The 20,563-nt window shown below is 39.1% G+C and overlaps 1 protein-coding gene across 1 annotated transcript in view; it reads left to right on the top strand.

The window, feature by feature from the left end:
- LOC116535447 (calcium-activated potassium channel subunit alpha-1) overlaps nucleotides 1–20,563 on the top strand; it is a 213,948-nt gene that overhangs the window by 29,638 nt on the left and 163,747 nt on the right. Inside the window, exon 6 of the mRNA XM_032256517.1 lies at nucleotides 19,921–20,030. Within this exon, the coding sequence (XP_032112408.1) occupies nucleotides 19,921–20,030 (110 nt within the window). The remainder of the gene's footprint in view (nucleotides 1–19,920; nucleotides 20,031–20,563) is intronic.

Raw genomic sequence — 20,563 nt, 5'->3', positions numbered from 1 at the left:
ATTCCTTTTATATTTTGGATATCTTGTTGGAGATACAATTTATAAATATTTGCCCCGAATCTGTAGCTCGTGTTTTCATGTTCTTAACTGAAACTTTCTTTCCCAGAAAGAAGTTTTTAAGTTGAAATATTTGGAATTTTTCTTAAAAGGTTAAAGATTGAGTTACCATATGACTCAGAAATACCACTCCTAGATATCTACCCAAGATAAATGAAACTCTCTATATTAGTTTCCTGTGGCTACTGTAATAAATTACTACAAACTTAGTTGCTGTCAATCTCACAATTTTTTTTTTCTTCTTTTTCTGGAGGCCAAAATTTGGAAATTGAGTTTCAGTGGCGTTAGAGTCAACATGGTGGCAGGGCTGGTTCCTTCTGAGGCTCTTGAGGAGAATCCGTTTCCTTGAATTTTCTAGCTTCTAGAGGCCGCCCACATTCCTTGGCTTATGACCCTATCATCACATCAATCCAATATTGTGCTTTCATTGTCACATCTTTTATTTCTTCTTCTTTAGTCAAACCTCCTTTATAAAGACTCTAGAGATTACATTTAGAGCCCACTCAGTTAACTTTCCTATCACAAGATCGTTAATAACTTCTGCAAAAATCTACATTCATCCCACATGCAATATATGTTCACTTTACCCCTCCATCCCTAAAAGTCTCAGCCCTGCAAAATAATTCAAGTCCAAAATCAGAGCTGAAATCGTCAACTCATAAGTCCCAATGCCAGATATGAGTGAGACTTTGGGCCTAGATTTTTTTTTTTTTATTGAAAGTTTTAAAATACAAGTTCAGTGTCTTTAGCGGTTATAGAACTATTCAGGTTACATAGTTAATCTTGGGTGAGTTGTGACAGTTGCAAAGTTTTTGAAAAATTAGTCTAATTTATCTGAGCTTTTCGATTTATGTATGTAGAGCTATTCACAGTATCCCATTATTGTTCTTTTGATGTGAGCAGTGTTGGGAGTGATAACCATTCTTTCATTCTTGATTTTGTAACTTGTGCCTTTTCTCTTATTTGTCACTCTTACCAGATACAAAGTTTGCTGATCTTTGTTAAAGAATTGGCTTTGGTTTGACTAGTTCCTGTATTTTTTTTGTTGTTTGTTTCCTATCTGTTTGTTTTAGGTTTATTTTGCTCTTCTTCTCTAGTTTCTTCTTAAGATGAAGCTTATATTTTAGATTTGAGACTCTTCTTTTTTAGTGTGAGCATTTCATGCTATATATTTCTTCCTGGGCCCTGCTTTAGCTGCATTTCACAAATTTTGATATGCTGTATTTTCACTTTTGTTCAGTTAACAATATTTTCTAATTTCACATGAAACTTCTTTGATCCATGAATTATTTAGAAATATATTGCCTAATTTCCAAGTATTTGGAGATATTCCTCTTATCTTTCTGTTATTGATTTGTGGTCTGATTCCATTATGGTTAAGAACTTACTTGGCATGATTTCAATTCGTTTAAATTTGTTAAGGTGCATTTTATGGCCCAGAATGTAATCTGTCTTGGTGAATGTTCCAGGTGAGCTTAAAAAAGAATGTATATTCTGCTGTTGTTGGGCAGCGTGTTCTATAAATGGCAATTAGCACTAGTCGGCTAATGGTGGTGTTCATTTCTTCTATATCCTTGCTGATTACCTGTCTACTAGTTCTGCATCTTACTACGAGAAGGATGCTGAAGTCTCCAATTATGGCTGTGTATTTGTCTATTTTAGTTCCATCAGGTTTTGCTTTGTATGTTTTTAAAGTCTGTTAAGTGCGTATACTTTGGGTTGTTATGTTTTCTTGGTGAATTGACCTTTTTATCATTATATATTGTCTCTACGTTCTTGTAATTTTTTTTTGTTCTGAAGTCTACTTTATCTGCTATTAATATAGCCACTCCAGCTTTCTTTTTTGATTGGTGTTTCGGTGGAAAAAGCATGTCTTATTCTTTTTTATTTGAACCAAACCATATCTTTAAAACTTAAGTGATCTTGTTGTAGACAGTTTATAGTTGGGCGATTTAAAAAAGCCATTCTATGAATCTCTCTTTCTTAATTGGTTATATTAGACAATTTATCTATAATATTGATTAGTTTGGATTTACGCCTAATATTTTATTTGCTTTCTGTTTGTTTCCTCTGTTTTAATTTTGAAAATTTGACTAATTTTTCAAAAACTTTGAACTCTCTTCTTTCTTCTTGTGAATTCTTTTGAACATTTTTAGAATTTTATTTGTCTGTGGTGTTTCTTATTATACTTCTTTATATAGTTTTTAAAAAACTGAATGCTCATGGGATTGTAACGTACATACTTAACTTTTTGAATCTACTTGGATTAAATGATTTGCCTCTTTAAGTGAAATGTAAAACCCTTACCAAGCTGTACGTTTCTTTACCCTCGCCATTTTATATTATAGTTGTATTATGTGTTACAGCCGTTGCAAACTCTATCAATGTTATAATTTTTGGTTTTCTCCAATCCATCTATTTTAAAGAACTCAAGGGAAGTAAAGTCTTTTATATTATTCAAATATTTATCAATGTTGTTGTTTTCTCTTTGTTTCCTTCCTTTTAGTATCACTTCTGTTCTGTTTGTCCAACTTATGTTAGCAGTTCCTTCAGAGGCATGCTCTGGCAACAAACACTGTTTTCTGTCATCTGAAAATGCCTTTATTTTACTTTCATTGCTTAAGGACATATCTGGTGGATATAGAATTCAAGATTCAACATTTTAAAAATGTTGTTCTATTTTCTTCTTGCCTCCATTGTTTCTCATGAGAAATCTACAGTTATTTGCATTGTTGTTACCTGTAAGTAATGAATCATTTTTCTCCGATTGCTTTCGAGATTTTCTCTTTGTCTTTAGTTTTCTGTTGTTTGATTACAATGTGTCTAGGCATTATTCTTTTAGGTTTATCCTGTTGGAGTTCATTGAGATTCTTCAACTGCTATGTTTGTCTCTGGGGAAATTTGAGAAGTTTTCACTTGTTTTTTCCTCAAAAAAAAAAAATGTTTTTTTTTTGCACCATATTCTTTCTGCTTTCTTTCTGGGATTCCTATGATGCAAATGCTAAATCTTTTCCTAATATATCATAGGATCCTAAGGCTGTGTGTGAAACTTTTCAATACATTTTTCTCTCTGTTGTTCAAATTGCACAGTTTATATTGATCTATCTTCAAGTTCACTGACTCTTCCCTCCATCATCTTTGTTCTGCTGTTGAGCCGATTCAGTGAGTGTTTTAGTTATTATATTTTTTAATTGTAGTATTTAATTGATGTTTAAAATTTTGATTTTTAAATTATGCATTCTGCTTTTACTTCTTTACAAATGTGTTCTTTCTTATATTGGGAAATAGTAGTTGACTTACGGTTTTTGTCAGATTATTCCAACAGTGGTGTCATCTAGGCATTGGCATCTGCTGATTGTCTTTTTCCATGCAAGTTGAGATTTTCCTGGTTACTCTTAATGGCAAATAATTTTTTATTGTGTCGTGAATATTTTAATTTTTTTATCATGAAACTCTGATTAATGTTTAAATTTTATAAGAATGTTGATAATTTTATTTTGGCAGATAATGATCTGCTTTATTTTCTTTTATTATTATAATTATTTTTTGAGATGAAGTCTTACTCTGTCAACCAAGTTGTAGTGCAGTGGCGTGATCTTGGCTCACTGCAAGCTCTGCCTCCTGGGTTCAGCCTCGCGAGTAGCTGGGATTACAGGCACCCACCACCATGTCTGGCTAATTTTTGTATTTTTAGTAGAAATAGGGTTTTGCCATGTTGGCGTGCCTTATCTTGAACTCTTGGCCTCAGGTGATTCACCTGCCTCGTCCTCTCAAAGTCCTGGGATTACAGACGTGAGCCACTGCACTGAGCCTGACCTGCTTGATTTTAGGCTGCAGGTTCTTATGAGGCTTCTGTGGGTTGTGATTTCAATGTTAGTGGCATTTTCAAAGCGTCGGCAGTGCTATTTGAATCTGTCCAATATTGCCCTCAGACTAGATGGTGGTCTATATTGCAGGTTAGCTCTCAGAGTGTAAATGTGCTGTGTAGGGTCAGTTTCATCCCTGCATAGCTTAGTGTGAGCCCCAGAGCTTATAAACAGTTGTAGTGACTACTTCCCCGTGTCCTCTTTCTTTGTGATCTCTGCAATACTTTCACGTTCCCTGGGGCCTTCCTTTTTGATCTTTTGATGGAAGGTCTGCTGAGGCTGTCATTATCTGGCTTTCTGTATATTTTCTGTGATTGTGTTCACACCTGGGGCCAACTGGTGGAAGGGCAGAGAGAGACGAAAGCAATAGGATTTTGCTTTCATTCTCTTGGGACCACAGGTTCTCTAGCCAGAGAGGAAAAGTCTCTTACTTCTTTTAATCTTTTTCTGGTTTGCATTGTCACCACTGCTACTACCACTACTAGATGGCTTGGGGGTGGGGCACAGGAGGAGAGAAAAAGAAAGGAAGGAAGGAAAGAAGGAAGAGAGGAAGGAGGAGAGGAAAGAAGGAGGAGAGGAAGGAAGAGAAGGAAGGAAGAAGGAAGGAAAAGAGGGAGGGAAGGAAAGGAAGGAAGGAAATAAGGAAGGAAGGGAGGGAGAGAGGGAGGGAGGAAGGGAGGGAAGGAAAGAAGAGAAGGAAGGAAGGGAGGAAGGAAGGGAGGATGGGAGGGAAGGAAGAGGAAGAAGAGGACGAAGGAAGGGAAGAAGGGAGGATGGGAGGGAAGGAAGGAAGAAAAGGAAGGAAAAGAGGGAGGGAGGGAAGGAAAGGAAGGAAGGAAATAAGGAAGGGAGGGAGAGAGGGAGGGAAGAAATAAGAGAGGAAGGAAGGAAGGGAGGGAGGGAGGGAAAACAGTGACTTCCTCCATTTTCTCTAAGAGTTACTTCTCATTAGTTAGTTCTACTCTCTGAGAATGAGAGCTTCTCCTGGAGCCTTCTCCTGGAGCTTTTCTATTGTCCACATCCTGATGATCTGAGGTCAGGTCAGAGGATACCAGAGGAAAACAATGGTAAACTGACTGCTAATTTGGTGTTACTTCTAATTCAGGTCTTCTTCCTCTGTCTACCTGCTATTGTTTATTCTCAGTGTCTTCAAATAGCTGCTCCATGCATTCTGTCCACGTCTTAGAGCTGCATTCAGTGGGAGAGACAGGGTGAACTATGATTACTCCATCTTACCCAGAACCAGAAACTCAGATATCCCTTTAGCCACCATATTCTATGTTTGCTATTTACAGCCAGAATGGGGAGAATATTGTCTTTAAGTCAGGGTCTTCAGCATCATGGCTTTTTAGCATATTCAGTAATTATTCTCTGTGGTGCAAGTTTGTGGTAGTTCACCTTTTTTTTTTTTTTTTTTTAAATCAGAGGCTATGAATACTGTAATTCAGCAAACTACATTACAGTGCCATCCAGTGCGTCTCCTGGTAGAACATTGTGAGGTGGCCGTTTCAACTTTCAAACTCATTTGGCTGATTTAGAGAAACTTAGGGGCACCTGTAACATGGCACTGAGATCAATTTAGGCAGCCATCTGCCATCAGGAAAAATGGCATGCAACAAAACCTTTCAGCTGAGTATAATTTTTGTAGTTTCTATCATTAACTACCACGTATATTTCTTGGTAACAAGAGTGATGCGGTCCCACTGATGAGGGTTTCATGTTCAGAGAAATACAGGGGTCTTGTCTTGATGGCTGGACTCTGTATGCACTGGAGGATGGGAAGTGGATGGGAACTAATTGATGTCTGTGAGAGAGAGACATCACTTCCTCTCTTTTTTTCATACCCTGTAAGTAGATAGGGTACCTCTGCCCACTGAGAAGTAACATATATCTCTGTGTCTACTGATGTTGGCATGCAGAAGCTCTTTGTTGTCAGTCTGGGTGCAGAAGTCTGTTTATTCCTAGCACGCATACCTATGGCATTGCTTTTTCGAATGACAGATTCTATCCATTTCTCCTTTTTCTAGACTGGGACAAAATGGGTATAATTTCTTAAGAAGCTTCTGTTGATTTCTTGTTTTGGCTAAAATTTGGCAATGAGAAGGACATTTCCATCTGTGGTTGAGTATTTTTCTCTTCTCTTTAAATAGGTTAGAGGGGAAAGAGCCAGGGAAAGAGGAATATTTGGTGCCCCTTCAGAACTGGGATTGGGTATCCCAGTCTAACTGAGATTAAACTGATCATCTGAAGATCCCAGATAGTGTTTCTCTGCTATATGTACCCATGGACCACTGTATTATTCAAATTTGCTACCACAACCCTCACTCCTCCTGTTTTCCTTGGCTTGTGAAGTGTGAGCGGGGATGTGCGGGTGTCGTGGGCAGGAGGATGGGACAGGGTGAGAATTATAAGCCTCTGATTAGGACATGATTTGCTGTAAGACCTGGGGAAGGTTACTCAACCTCTCTGAGCTCCCTATTTACCTGCCGTAAAAAATGGCAGAGCTCATGGTATTTTTGAAAGATTATCTGTATATGAAAGCACCCACCCCTCAGTCTATAAATTCTCTCCTTCAACTTTCCTAGGAGATGGAAGTAGGTCCTATTTGGCTTTCTATTTGTGATGAGACTTGAGACTGGGTCAGAATTGGATCACTGATGGGAAAAGATAGAGGAATAAGCCTGATATAAAACTACCCTCTAAGGTGGCATAAAGGCATCCCTACCTACAGTGCTTACAATTTTGTGTTGCCAACACTTTTGTAAATGACTGATGTCAGGGAAGGTCCCTGGAGCTCTTTGTGGTGAGATACGGAGTCAGCAGAATTTTCTGACTGAACACATTTTTTGGGGTGGCAGCATTGTTCATCAACCTAAATGACACTGGTTTTCCAACCCCCTCAGCCTCTCTGGCAATCCACCCTCCACTCCCTAAGGCTAGGTGATTTTCTTTGCATGGATAGGTGAGAACTAGGTGCATCTGTCTGGTTTTTCCCAGTCCTCTGCAACAGGGAAGATTTGCTGACTATTCTTTCCCATATGTTAATGAAAACCCATCCAGCAAGTACAGCTTTGCCCAGGGAGAGTTCTGCAGTGGTGGTGACTGGAAGGAGAACAGCTGTATGCTGGAATGAGTTACCTCAATGGATAGACATATATTATCGACTTGAACTTGCTCATGGGACAAGTGAGCATGGGGACAGGGAGGGGTCTCTTTGCCCAAACAGGATCATAGCAAATCCTCTCTGTCTTCCTATCTTATATCAACTGCAGGGTGATGGCCTGCCTGGCAGTTTTCTGAGGTTGCTGAACTACCGTGAGTGGTAAAACATTCCTAGGAATGCAACAAGAAATAGAAAAGTGTGCTTCCCAGAACTCTTCTCAGGAGGCAGAAAGTTTGTGATTACTTTGAATAATAAGGCATTTGGGGGAATATTTTGATAAGGTATTTGGGCTAGGAAGGATGAGTCCCTTCCTCCCAAATGACATGTTCAAGTAGTGACAGATATTTTCTAACTTGCTTTCTAAAAAGCATGGGTCAGCTTGACTGCAAAACTTTTCTTTTGCTGAGTATGCAAAATTAGGCTCCAGATTGAATTACTAGGGGCAATAGAGGCAGAGGGCTCTGGCCAGTGATCATTCCTCTCTCTTATCACCCCGCCTAGTACTCAGCCTCTCCTCTAAATACAAGCTAGACAAGTATTTTTAAAAATAATATTTTGAATAAGAACTCTTTTTTTTTTTTTGGCACACTTATCCTGTGGACCAAGGACATGCCAGGTATCCATTCAAAATCAGGTGGCAAAACTGGAAGTGAGTAGCAAAGCCATTTGATAGGAAGGAGAATGAGAGATACCCAGTGTGTAGGGAGAACTAACTGAGAGATGTGGGCAAGCGTCCAGTGCAGGAGCTACCAGGAGCTAATTCGTTCTGGTCTTCAGGGTCCTGCTTGCCCAGAGCTCCTTTCAGAAGGCCCTGTTGGGTGACCCTGCATCACCTTAATGGTGCTACGCACACGATACATTTTCTATTTTGGGAGACCATCATGTCTCCTCCAAATATCAACTTCTCCCTTGTCATCATATCTATCCAGAGTTAACTTATTGGCCATTAGGAAAGTCTGCGGGTGGTAGGGAGGACCTCCAGAGAATATTGCTATCTTTTGGAAACAAACTCAGACTGCTTAATGTTTCTCTTCAATTCAGAGAACCATTGGATGATCACTCATGTCCGAGCCTTTTCTAGCAGCAGCTAAGCAATAGGAAGCCATGAACCTAAGCCCCACATCTAATTGGCTAAGTTCCTTTGTCTGAATGGCAGAGTTATCTTGTCTGTCATCACCATCATCAGTGTCATCACGTATCACTCATTACTTATAAGGACAGCTGACATTTACAGACTGTCTACAAGGTACACACTCAATAAATGCCACCTTTTAGTATAATTAGAACACATGCTCACCTGACCTGTGAAAGTACTCCACAAATGTTAGCTATTTGCCAGGCACCCTGCTAAGCACTTTACATGCGCCACCTCATTTCAGCTGCCTTCCTAGGAGGTAGGTACTAATGTTGCTCTCATTTTGCAGGGGAAGGGAATTAAGGCTGAAAGAGGTTATGCACCTTGACTCAGGAGCACATGATGAGGCTGGGATTTTTTGAAGCTGCATGAGCTTAGGCACTTCCCTACTGTACTCAGTGGGCACTCAGAATCATGGGTTTCTCCTCAAAGGAAAACTGCTAAGCCCAGCTAAATACCTCAGCAATTTGTAGGCTGCCTGCTTTCAATCTCTGAACCCAAATGTCTTTTTGATGAGTCCTAAAATCCACTCTAGGAAACCGCAGAGGGGAATTTCTGAAATCACTTCTAACTTCTTGTGAAAATATTCTCTAACTGGCAAGAGATTGTCCAGATAACAGTGAATACACAATAAAGCCGGTGCTTCTGCCTTTGCTACCTGGCTCACAAATAACCCATTTGGCTTCGCAATCACTCTGATACCTAAAACTAGCAGAATTTATGCTCACGGCTGGAATAGCTCTGTTCAGCCAGAAAGCAAAAGTTTATGACCAAACCCTTTGCTCTGAAATGAAATCTAGTCTCTTTGGCGCGACTTTATTAGGCCATATTGTATGGCGATAGGAGACATAAGTACCCGGAATCTGCTGTCACTAAAACGGGACTGGGTTGGCGAGCGTTTTCCTCCTCACACTCAATACTGTGTCCTAAAATGGGAACGTTGAATAGAAATTAGGGATGCAAATCAGGGCCATTTTCTGAAACTTCATTTTTAATTGAATTCAATATAGTCATGTCATTGCTTCTGTATCTACACAACCCACATTCCAGTGGAGATTAAGCTATTATTGGGGGTCACTGGATCAATGGAGAGAGACTAAGTAGATAAATCTGGACCCCTGAAATATTGTTTGGGCTAATTATCACAACAGCCCAAACACTTGGATACCCATCTTGTGCTTAATTATCTAGAAGCTTTCTCTGTTACTGGCTCCAATATCTAGCAATACTTCACGGAAAGCATTGTTTTTCATGTCTGGTTCAAATGCTTTAGGCTGTAATTGATTCTTCTGAATCTCTGATCCTCAAGGCATCGTAGAGAATACTTGTCCCATATTCTTCACAGTCATTGGGAACAGCTCCTTGCTACTCAAAGTATGGTCCCTATATGGGAAGTGTCAGTGTCATCTGCGAGCTTGTTAGAAACGCAGATTCATAGACTAGACCCCACCCCAGGACTAAGGCATGAGAAACCGGATTTTACCAAGAGCCTTGGGTGATATACATGCATATCAAAGTATAGAAAGCACTGGACTCCATGTTTCCGAGGACTTTTATTAAGTAAGCCTTCAGATACATCCACTAGTGAGACCTTGTCACTTGTTAACAGCAGTGAATGGTGGGATTCTCACCAAATTGTCTAAAATAGTAAAGATCCTTCAAAGGCACAGGCAACTCTCTAGTTTTTTATGTTAACGAAAGTGAGCTCCTCATTCCTATATGGATTCAAATATTCTTTCTAACCCGTTTCTTCTTCTCTCAGCTTTGGCCTCAATTTTGGAATTCAGGAGTAATGAACTTGCCAAATATTACCTTCCCTGGGCTCAGTCTACTTCCTGTTGAATTGTTTGACTTTACTTTGGAATCCCAAAAAAATGAAGACAAGAAGAAGACAAGGAGGGCTGAGTCACATGGGGAAGATAGAATAGGGGTGAGATGGAAGGCGGGGGAACGGGGCTTCCTCCCCCAGAGGAATGCAGGAAGGACTCCTAGCTAGTGGGAATAACTCCAGTTAGATTGGTGGCAATATACCAGTTCTTGAGAGTTTTGTCTTTCAAATTCAAGCCTCCAAGTTATTGGATTTAGAATTTAGAAAACCATAAGCTACTTGCTAAGAAGCCCAAGATGTTGTGTAATGAAAAATTTCCCAGAAAATATTGCTCATAGTAAGAAGTTTTTTGGGAAGTGTAAAAATGACCCAATTATACATCCTCCCTGGAAGATCCTAAGAGTGCAGAATTTTTTTCCACGCCCAGAAGCAGAACTGGTTTATTTCATGCCCCAACAGTGAATGCTATGAAGTTATTTATGCTTACTTATGATCAGCTGCCTAGAAAAGTTGTTCTTGTTTCTTTAGGACTCTTTCTCCAGTTTTACCTTGCTTAGTTCAACTCAGCAGATATTAACTGAGCACCTCTTATTTACAAGGTACTGTGCTGCTCATTCTGGAAGATAGAGAACTGAGTAAGACAGCCCTTCCTTTAAGGAGCTTACAGTCGAATACGGAAGTGGAATTCCACTTCATTGTCGTTCTCTTCAGACGTTCGAGGATGCTAATGTGTGATGGTACTTAATGCTTATCACCACACATGGAGCACTTACTAAGTGTCGGGTACTGTTCTAAGCACTCTGTACTGATCATCTCATTCAGCCCTCATGGCCTCCTGAGAGATGTGTGCAGTTACTATTCCCATTAAGGCAAGGACAGCACAGCACATTGGTGAAATGAGGAAAAGCCTCAGAGAGGAGGTAGTTTCTGACTTGAAAGTTACAGGAAGTATTGAAGTTTGACAACTGAAAACAGTCATAGAGAGACATATTTGTGATAGAAGGGTCAAGGGAAACAGATTTCAGGGTGGGAAGTCAGGAGAGGAAGTTTTTAGATTAGCATTTCCCATCTCCTTGACCTGCTCTTTGAAATAAAGGATTCTGCAACTAAATATCAAGTGTCCCCCTTGGAGATTTACAATTCCTCTTAACATGTTAAATACTCTAAGGAGCATTACATTAATAACAAAATAATAAAATTAAATGAAACAAGTTGTCTTTGTTAAATTCTGTGCTTCCCAAGTTTATTTCATTCATTCAGCAACTAGTATTGAGCTATAACTATGTACCATGCACAGTCCAGGCAGTGGAGATTCGGGTAAAAATCTGTGCCTTCAACATTTCCTACATTTTAGTGGGGGCCACTACGGAATCTCCTCACGTTCTCCTTTGTTTCAGATAATCCCTGCTGTTAAGTTCTGTCAAGTTTATTCTGGGATGTATTAGTTGAGAATAATTCTGCCTTTCTGAAATGGGAAATTGTGGGAAGTCAGATTTTTAAGACAGAGAGGTGCCATGTTGTGGACCAGCACAATTCCATGTGTGGTCCGTGGTCCATGGATGGGGACTGTGAGCTGTTTGTTACTCATCCGTGATGAGTTAAGTACAGAAGATGAGAGTAAGTGCTTAGAAACTTTCCAAGCAATCTGATGGATTAATTTTATAATGGTTGTGAATCTATGCGAAAAATTTTGGATTTGTACTTTGCATATCGTCTTTCCATTTCATTTTTTTGTAATTCATTTTTATTTATCTTTTATATTTATTTATTTGTTTGTTTATGGTCTCACCATGTTGCCCAGACTGGTCTCACACTCCTCTGCTCAAGTGATCCTCCTGCCTTGGCCTCCCAAAGTGCTGGGATTACAGGTGTGAGCCAATGTCTGGCCCATAATTCATTTTCATTGGATTCTGCAAAAGAATGAATATTTGAAATAAAAGCTAAACCCTGTTCCCTCACCTCAGATGGGGTGAGAAGGGCTGCCTTGGAAAACCCTGCATACGAAGCTGAACTATCCTAAGGTTAGTTTGGCAGTCATCTGCCTGAAAACATTTACTTCCTGCTCAATTTACCCAAATAAGAATTATTTTTAGTGGTATTTTTAAAAAGCCATATTATTTGAAGGACATGTAAAGATGTTCTTTACTATTAGCAAGGTTGCAAAACCAAATTCCTATCTGGACAGAGAGTAAATAGGCCAATTTTTAAAGAGATCTCTTAAGCATAAACACCTTTTTTACACGGAAGAGAAAATTAAGGAGAGAGTGGCAAAACTTTTTACATACTAAAAAAAAGTACCAGTTTCTTGCCACATACGTAACACTTTAAAAAATCATTTCTCAATAATTATTCTTTTAGAAAGTTCTGCTATCACTCTTGCTGTTAACCCTTCCTTTACCTTTAGTTCCTCTGGCACTCTGTCTTTCCAGAAATAATCCTGTTTGGGGTAATGGAGTGGGGGGAAATTCCATGTATTCTGATGCTTTTGCATGTGGTATGGTCTGTTAATCTGTCTCTGAACACCTCATGTGGGCTGATTCTTTTTTCATAGTGCCTGATGGAAGAGATCTCGTTTGATAGTCTGCAGCCCACTTGTCTAGGAGTAAGAGATTTGGCTCCAGTCCACCCCGAAATTAATCTTTGGAGTTGTTAATTTATTTGTTCATGGCTGAAGCAGCCAATTATCTGGCATTTCATCAAATCCTCCCAAAATTGTTTTAATTGACATTGTACCGAAGCCTTTGGAAAAATCTGAGATCTTTTTGTCCTATTCACACATCTGGAAAATGCTCTCTGAAGTAGGCCATAATTGTGGAATGCCAAATTGTTATGGAGTCCCTGAAATCCAAGCAACTTTCAGAAAGGCAGCTGAACTGAGGCCACATCCAGGAAGTTCAGTGTTGAGATGCAGTTTGGCACAGAGAAGAAATACATTCTGAAAAGGTGTAAATCACTGTTCTCTTCTGCTTTCTCCCTTTGGTTTCAACTTTGTCACTCGTTTGCTACACCACAGAAAGCTGTGCAAAGAGGCATTCTCTGTGCTAGCACCATTTGGACCTCAGCTAGCAAGACTCAAACATTTCATTTTGTTTATTCTATGAATTGCTTTCAGGATTTGCAATTATACTGAAGAATGGAGAGGCTAAGAAGGGGTGGAGAAGGAGATAACCACATGCCCTTTGATAAAAACTGGGGCAAGTTTGTTGACATTGGAACATAGAGGGAAATAGAGGAGGAGAGAGTCTGAGAAGTCCCATGATGAAGTCTTCTTAATATCTTGCTGGCCTTAACATCTTACTTTCCTACAAGAAATGAGAAAATGCAACATTCAATTAAACTTTTCCCCTTGACAGAGCATGCTGTTGAGGAATGGATACAAATGACCCCCACTCATTTTAGTAACCAGCTCAAACATTCATCAACTTAGAACCCATCAATTTTGATTTCATGTTTGTTATCGTAGGCAAGGACTTGACACATTTTCTGGGGTATGTAGGGGGGATCAGGATAAATACCTTTTAATGGCATCTAAGATATGCCAGTCAGTTCATATGACTGCTTTCTGTTTCAGACAATCTCATTTCAAGGGACAGTGAAAATGTATTGCATAATTTATGTATATAAATATTCATTCAAATGTGACTCATTCTTATTAAGCACTTCTAAGATTTAAAACTGTGGATCCTTTACAGGAAGAGTATTTACTGAAAATTTATATAGGCTTTTTAAAAATAGTAAATGTGATAAGTTATTGTGAATACACTAACCTTTTACTACCCATTTTGGGCAGTGTCAGTGTGTATATGTTACGACTCATCTCTTCTTATTGCAGCTATTAACATAATGGTCATTGGTTTTTATAATTTCCTTTTAGTTCTTTATTTTTGATGTGCATAATATAATGCATATTTGGATTAAAAGAGTATGCCTGTTTTCAATTAAATGAGAACTGGTATATGACAATCTTTGGAATTATTTACATGACTTCAGGGGTAGGGATGGACTTTTGCGAAATTATTTGGTTGTACTCAACACAGTTATTCAGACTCTTTACTGGGAACAGAAATCATGATGCTATAACATACCCCTAGCCAGGAGAGCTGAATTTTTCACATTCACCGGGCTGTTAGCATTAGAGAAACACAGTTTCACTCTAATCAGAGGAAGCATAAAAAATAAAAGGCATCATTACCAACCCACCATTAGTGACACATGCGGAACCTGGGATCAGGAAGGTGTGACTTCCCATGGAGCCAAGGCTGAGGTTTCCAGTTGGAACGTACAGTTGATGGGGGAGCTGTCTGCCCACGGATTGGTGTGAAACCATTTGCTTGGGAGGTTCAACTAGACTGGTTGAAAAATTAGATAATGAAGAGTAGATAAATAAGACAGTGAGAGGTGTAGGCAAGCTAGTTCATTGGCTCAATCCCCCGTTCTCACTGACGATCCCCTGTGTATTTGATGAATAAGGACCCACAGAGCATCACCTGCTCATCTTTGCTAGGCACTCTTCTGAAACAGCTGGGGTTTGATGTGACAGCCAAAGGATAAATTGCTGCCTCAGGAAATGCTCTGCCTTTGACTGATTGCTGAATGGCTGGCAAATTAATTCTGGCACCTTTCCCTAAGTCATTTTGGTCCCATTCCTTCATTTTTCTGCTGAGAAGTGTGTCTTCACATTACAGTTAAAAATACATTGACAACACAAGTGTGGGGAACAGCATGCACTATTTTAGGAAAGAAGTTGTAGGCTAGGAAGGTTCTATTTTATATAACAGAAGCCATACTTTTATGCCCTGAGAGGAGGCTTGAACCACCCCTTCAGCTAGAGCCAAAATGGATTATTACTCCTTGCTAGATGTCTCGTAAAGTCATGGGCTACTGAGTTTGGGCTTTTGAGTCGCTGATGGGATTTGTTTTTGATATTTCCCTCTTACAGATTTGTACGCAGGAAATCCGTCCCATCTCCCCAAATCCTAACACCACAACTTCCCTACACCTCTGTCTTCGTGGTGGTTGGTTAAGATTGTGAACTCTAAATCCTGTTTGTACCACATATTCACTTGTGAGTGTCAGCAGCTTTCTTAACCTCTCTGTGCCTCAGTTTTATCATCTGTAAAAGGGGAATTCATAATGACAATTACCCCCTTCACCTTGTCCAGATTTCTTTGTTCACTTTCATTTTCTTGGTATTAAACACAAGGTTTTATTTATTTGTTTATTTTAGAGACAGGATCTCTCTGTTGCCTAGGCTGGAGTGCGGTGGTGCAATCATAGCTCACTGCAGCCTTGAACTCCTGGGCTCAAGCTATCCTCCTGCCTCAGCCTCCTGAGTAGCTGAGACTACAGGGGTGTGCTAACATACTTTACAAATTTTTAATTTTTTTGTAGAGGCAGGGTCTTGCTATGTTGCCAGGCTGGTCTCAGACGTCTAGCCTCAAACTTCCTGCCTCAGCCTTCCAAAGTGCTGGGATTACAGGTGTGGCCAAGGATTTAAATTCAATGTATTTTACACTGATTTTCTTTTTCTGTCTTGAGAATACATTGTATGAGAAATGTACACTTTTGTTTTTGCTTTTCCAAAGAAAATCAAAGATACCATACTTGAGACTTAGAAAAGCAACGTTGTTAGGAGGTTATAATTTCAGCCCTTGAGTAGGTATGAAGATCGAAGTTCTGTTGCTGAGTTTGTGATGCGCTAGATGTCATGACGCTGGGTTCTCACTCCTGTCTCGTCTGATGTGATCCACCTAATCCTGTCCTTGTTCTGGCATGACTTAAGGATTAAATGGTCCTATTATTAATTATAGTTACTGATTCTCCTGCTCTTATGTTATACATAAGGGTTTTAAAAATCCTTTTAATTATGGTAAAATACACATACAAAATTTACTATCTTAATAATTTTTAAGCATATAGTTCAGTGATGCATTCACATGGTTATGTGACCATCACTACCATCTACCTCCAGAACTCTTTATTTTGCAAAACTGACACTCTGTCTCATTAAATAGTGACTCCCCATTCCCTCTCCATCCAAACCCTGGCAGCCACCATTCTACTGTTTCTATGCATTTGAGGACTCTAGGTACCTCATATAAGTGAAATCATAACATCATTGCCCTTTTTGTGATTGGGCTATTTCAATTAGCATAATGCCTTCAAGGGTCATCCATGTTATAGCATGTGTCAGAATTTTCTTCTTTTTTAAGGCTGAATAATATTCCACTGTAAATATACCACAGTTTGATTATCTAGTCATCTGTCCATGGACACTTGGGGTGCTTCCACCTCTTGGATATTAGGAGTAAAGCTGCTGTGAGCATGAGTGTACAAATGCCTCTTTGAGATCCTTCTTCCAATTCCTTTGGATATATGTCTAGAAGTGGAATTATGAATCCTATGGTAATTCTATGTTTAATTTTTTGAGGAACCACCATACTGTTTTCCATGGTGGCTGTGCCACTTTACATTCCCACCAACTACATACATTGCTTGAAAAGATGACAGTGTAATTCAGTTAGCAATTTTAGACTCTTTTTAAAGTGAAATTCCTTGACCAGAAACCTCAAAAACATATTGACTGTCCATATGGAAATAGTGTTAAAGATGTGGAAATCTTAAACAGATGGCAATGGCAATGGATCTAAACTCCCCAGCATTTACTCAGTTGATTCAATGCTACCAGGTCTAGTGTATAGAGACTATCTGCAGGTCTACACAAGGATATAGAAGAGACATTTTGCTTTCTAGAACATTCTGTACTGTTTTTCAGTTATTTGACTTTCAGTCCTCAAGCACTTCAGATGAGCCACAAGGGCAAGCTTGCAGGAAAAAAGTTATGGAAAAATCAGTAAAAGACATATTTGATCAGACATATCATAGTCAGATACATCTGGTGCTTCCTCCAGCAAAGACAAAAATACGGGAAGTAAATACCAGTGTTGATTTAATCAGAAACTAGAACAGATCTTAAGATGAAAAATATGCACAATCAATATTTGCTGAATGAATGTTAATGAATCAATAAAACAATTTTTGCTAAATTCAAAACAAACACGAATAATATTGTTATCCTACAAAGAAGGTGTTCTTTCTTATTTAAAAAGTTTTGTGATTTACGTACAAAAAGATTTGGTCTAAAGAATAGCTTCATTAAGACATAAAGCATGAAAATTCTGACCAAAACTAAAAGTACCTTGTTTAAAACCATACTAATTGAGGAATACCACCAACGATCAAAAATAAAGGTTTATATTTTCATTATTTTTGATCGCCAGTTGTTGTATTTAAATTAAATCATAAACAACACATTATAAAAGAACACATGTAAAAAGAATAGGCTGAATTGTTTTACTTCAGGAATACCATCTGCTCATAAGGCTCTAGTATGAGGATTTATAATTAGTGATACCTCGTATAGTATCCCATTCATTAATAAAACAAATTATGCTCATACTGTTCCCCAAATATTCTATATTCCAACATGTTTTACTAAGGCAGACTAGGCTTTCTTCAAATTAGTTAGAGTTAGTGACCTTTGCTTATAAGTGAAGCATATCTTTTATTTGAAAAAAAATTATTGAGATATTATGGTTTGGAGAAATTAAAAAGTTCATGCTCAGCTAAACACATTGCAGTTAATTTTAAAATCATACCATTTAGCAATAGAAATGGTTGAGTGACTTTTTTGTCTAAAGACCCCACTCTGGGGAAGGCCAATTTATAGATAAACAGCTCATACCAAGCAGCACTGCCTAGCTAATGCCTAACCTGTGGGAGTAGGCTGGAAGCAGCCCAAACTAATGAGGTTAACCTACATGATCTAATCACCCAGACTGAGCAAAATAAACCAGACAAAAAGCACAGAGCTAGAAAGCGTTCAGTTTATTTCTAAATTTTTTTTGGCTTTTGTATGCCAGAGCGTCACCAAGTAGATGATAGGGTGTCCTTTTCCCACTGTTTCTAGGTCTCCTTCTGATCCATGTGTTGCATTTCTCCCAGTTAACTGACTGGCCGCAGGCAAGATGCCTTTTAATACAAGATCAGCACAAGATGTTCTAAAGAGTCACTTCCTGTTGGCGGGGTGGCTTCCTCTCATCTTCTTCTTACCCAAGCCCCCACTGGAAGGGAAGCCTGAAAGGCTGCAGCCAAAGACACAGCTTGCCCTCCTTCCCTCAGGGAGGCCTGCAAGATCCCTAAGCTCCCAAAGAGGCTCAACATTCTCCTTGTAATTCACCAGTTTCTAAAGATTGACTCCATTGTAAGCTGGCCGAGGTGGCATGCACATGCCTGTAATCCCAGCATTTTGGCAGGCCAAGGCCGGATCATGTGAGGTCAGGAGTTCAAGACCAGTCTGATCAACATAGTGAAACCCTGTCTCTACCAAAAATACAAGAATTAGTTGGACTTGGTGGCACACACCTGTGATTCCAGCTACTTAGGAGGCTGAGGCAAAAGAATTTCTTGAACCCAGGAGGCAGAGATTGCAGTGAGCTGAGATCCTACCACTGCACTCCAGCCTGGGTGGCAGAGCAAGACTTTATCTCAAAAAAAAAAAAAAAAAAAAAGAAAGAAAGAAAGAAAAGATTGACTCCATTGTAAAATCCTTCCAGAGATGTTTAGAGTGAAAAGGGTTGCTGAGAAAACCAACTAACCTTTACCACTTAGAAAAAAATGCATACTTTAGTGAAATTTGGAGCAAGATCTCTCTGAAACGACTGCATGTTACTTTTGGTCATATTCCTTGTGGGGTCAGACAAATCTCGTTTTATGCAAAGTAGAAATATACTGTTTCATTATAATATATGCATGTTCATTATAAAAGCCTTCAGACAAGAGAGGAATCTATAGAGAAAAAAAAGTATCGTTCTACCACTCAGAGGAAACAACTGTTAGTGTTTTGATATAAAGCTTTCTAGATATTTTTTATGACTTTAAAAACATTAAGATAACTATAGTGCATTTAAAAAAATAGAATCAGATTATACACACTATTTTATAATGTGCCTTTTTACAGAATTTCTATATGAACTGGTATATATTTTCATTATAATTTTTAATTGCTTCTTAGTATTCATTGTATGTATACCATTTATGGTTAGTTCCATTTTTTCATGAATAGAAGGATGTTCTTATATGTTCTTTTACCTCTGTTTTCTTGTTTCTTTGCTATGAATACTTAAAATGGAATTGTTGTGTAAAGGAGTATGTACTTTTGTAATTTTGATTATAATTACAAACAATTTGATAATAATTCAAAACAGTTGTATCAATTTCCTTGCCCACTAATATTGTGGGTGAATGCCCATGTCTCCACACCATTAGAAGTTATACAGATTAAAGACTGGGTACAGTGGCTCACACATGCAATCCCAGGACTTTGGGAAGAAGCGGCAGGAGCATCACTTGAGACCAGGAGTTGGAGACAAGCCTGGGCAACATAGCAAGACCCTGTCTCGAAAAAAAAAAAAAAAAAAAAGCTAGAAATGGTGATGCACACCTATGGTTCCAGCTACTCCAGAGGCTGAGGCTGGAGGATTGCCTTAGTCCAGGAGTCCAAGGCTGCAGTGAGCTATGATCCATTGCACTCCAGACTGGGTGACAGTAAGACCATGTCTAAATAAATAAATAAATAAAGTGAAAGAAATCATGCAGGTTAAAAAAAGAAGCGATGTTTCAGAGGGCACACACTTTATGAGTTTAAGGTCATCAAAGGCTTTTTGTGGGTGCAGAGGAATTCCTGACTGCTGAAAAGGTCACTGTCTTCTAATTAGTGCATTCATTTGTTTGCCTGAGAGTATAACTCAGGCTTCCCTTTTATAGACCTCTGTCATATTTTAAACTCTCCGCATGTGTTCCTTTTCTTTAGATTGAGGAAGACACGTGGCAGAAATACTACTTGGAAGGAGTCTCAAATGAAATGTACACAGAATATCTCTCCAGTGCCTTCGTGGGTCTGTCCTTCCCTACTGTTTGTGAGTAAGTGACCATTAACTGGATGCTCTTTGGCTCTCAGGGATATTGAATGTGCCCCTTGAAAGAAAGCCTCCCAACTCTGCTCAGCACAGTTGGAGCAGTCACCAATTGCCGAGGGCGTCCCCTGTGCTTGGCCCCATGTGATGAACAGGAAGGCGGGTCATCACATGGTCTCCGCCTGGGGAATTTCCACTGGCCCCACTTTTCTCAACAGGCCTGATAGTCTTGGACTTGGATGCATTGTTTATGCAAACTTATGAACTGCAGTTATCCTGTATGCCTCCTGTGATGTAGACACATTTATGAAGAGTGGCATGAAGCCCTATCTTTCTGATTCTAATAGGGCAAAACAAATCTTGCCAGTCCCTGAATGAAAGGAATTTTAATCTGTCTTCCAATCAAGTCTAATCATAGAGCCAACAGAGAAGCTACTGAAATAAAGCCTTTCAAAGTGTTTTCACCCTTTGCTGAGGAAATGTGGAACCAAATGTACAGAAGGAGGCGTTGAGCCCCTACATGGACAACTGTCATGTTAT

This window comes from Sapajus apella, unplaced genomic scaffold (assembly GCF_009761245.1).
Source record: "Sapajus apella isolate SASKATOON/1434 unplaced genomic scaffold, GSC_monkey_1.0 scaffold94, whole genome shotgun sequence".
NCBI classification, from domain to species: domain Eukaryota; kingdom Metazoa; phylum Chordata; class Mammalia; order Primates; family Cebidae; genus Sapajus; species Sapajus apella.
Note: the sequence above shows the minus strand (reverse complement) of the source record. Positions and strands in the feature narration are given on the sequence as shown.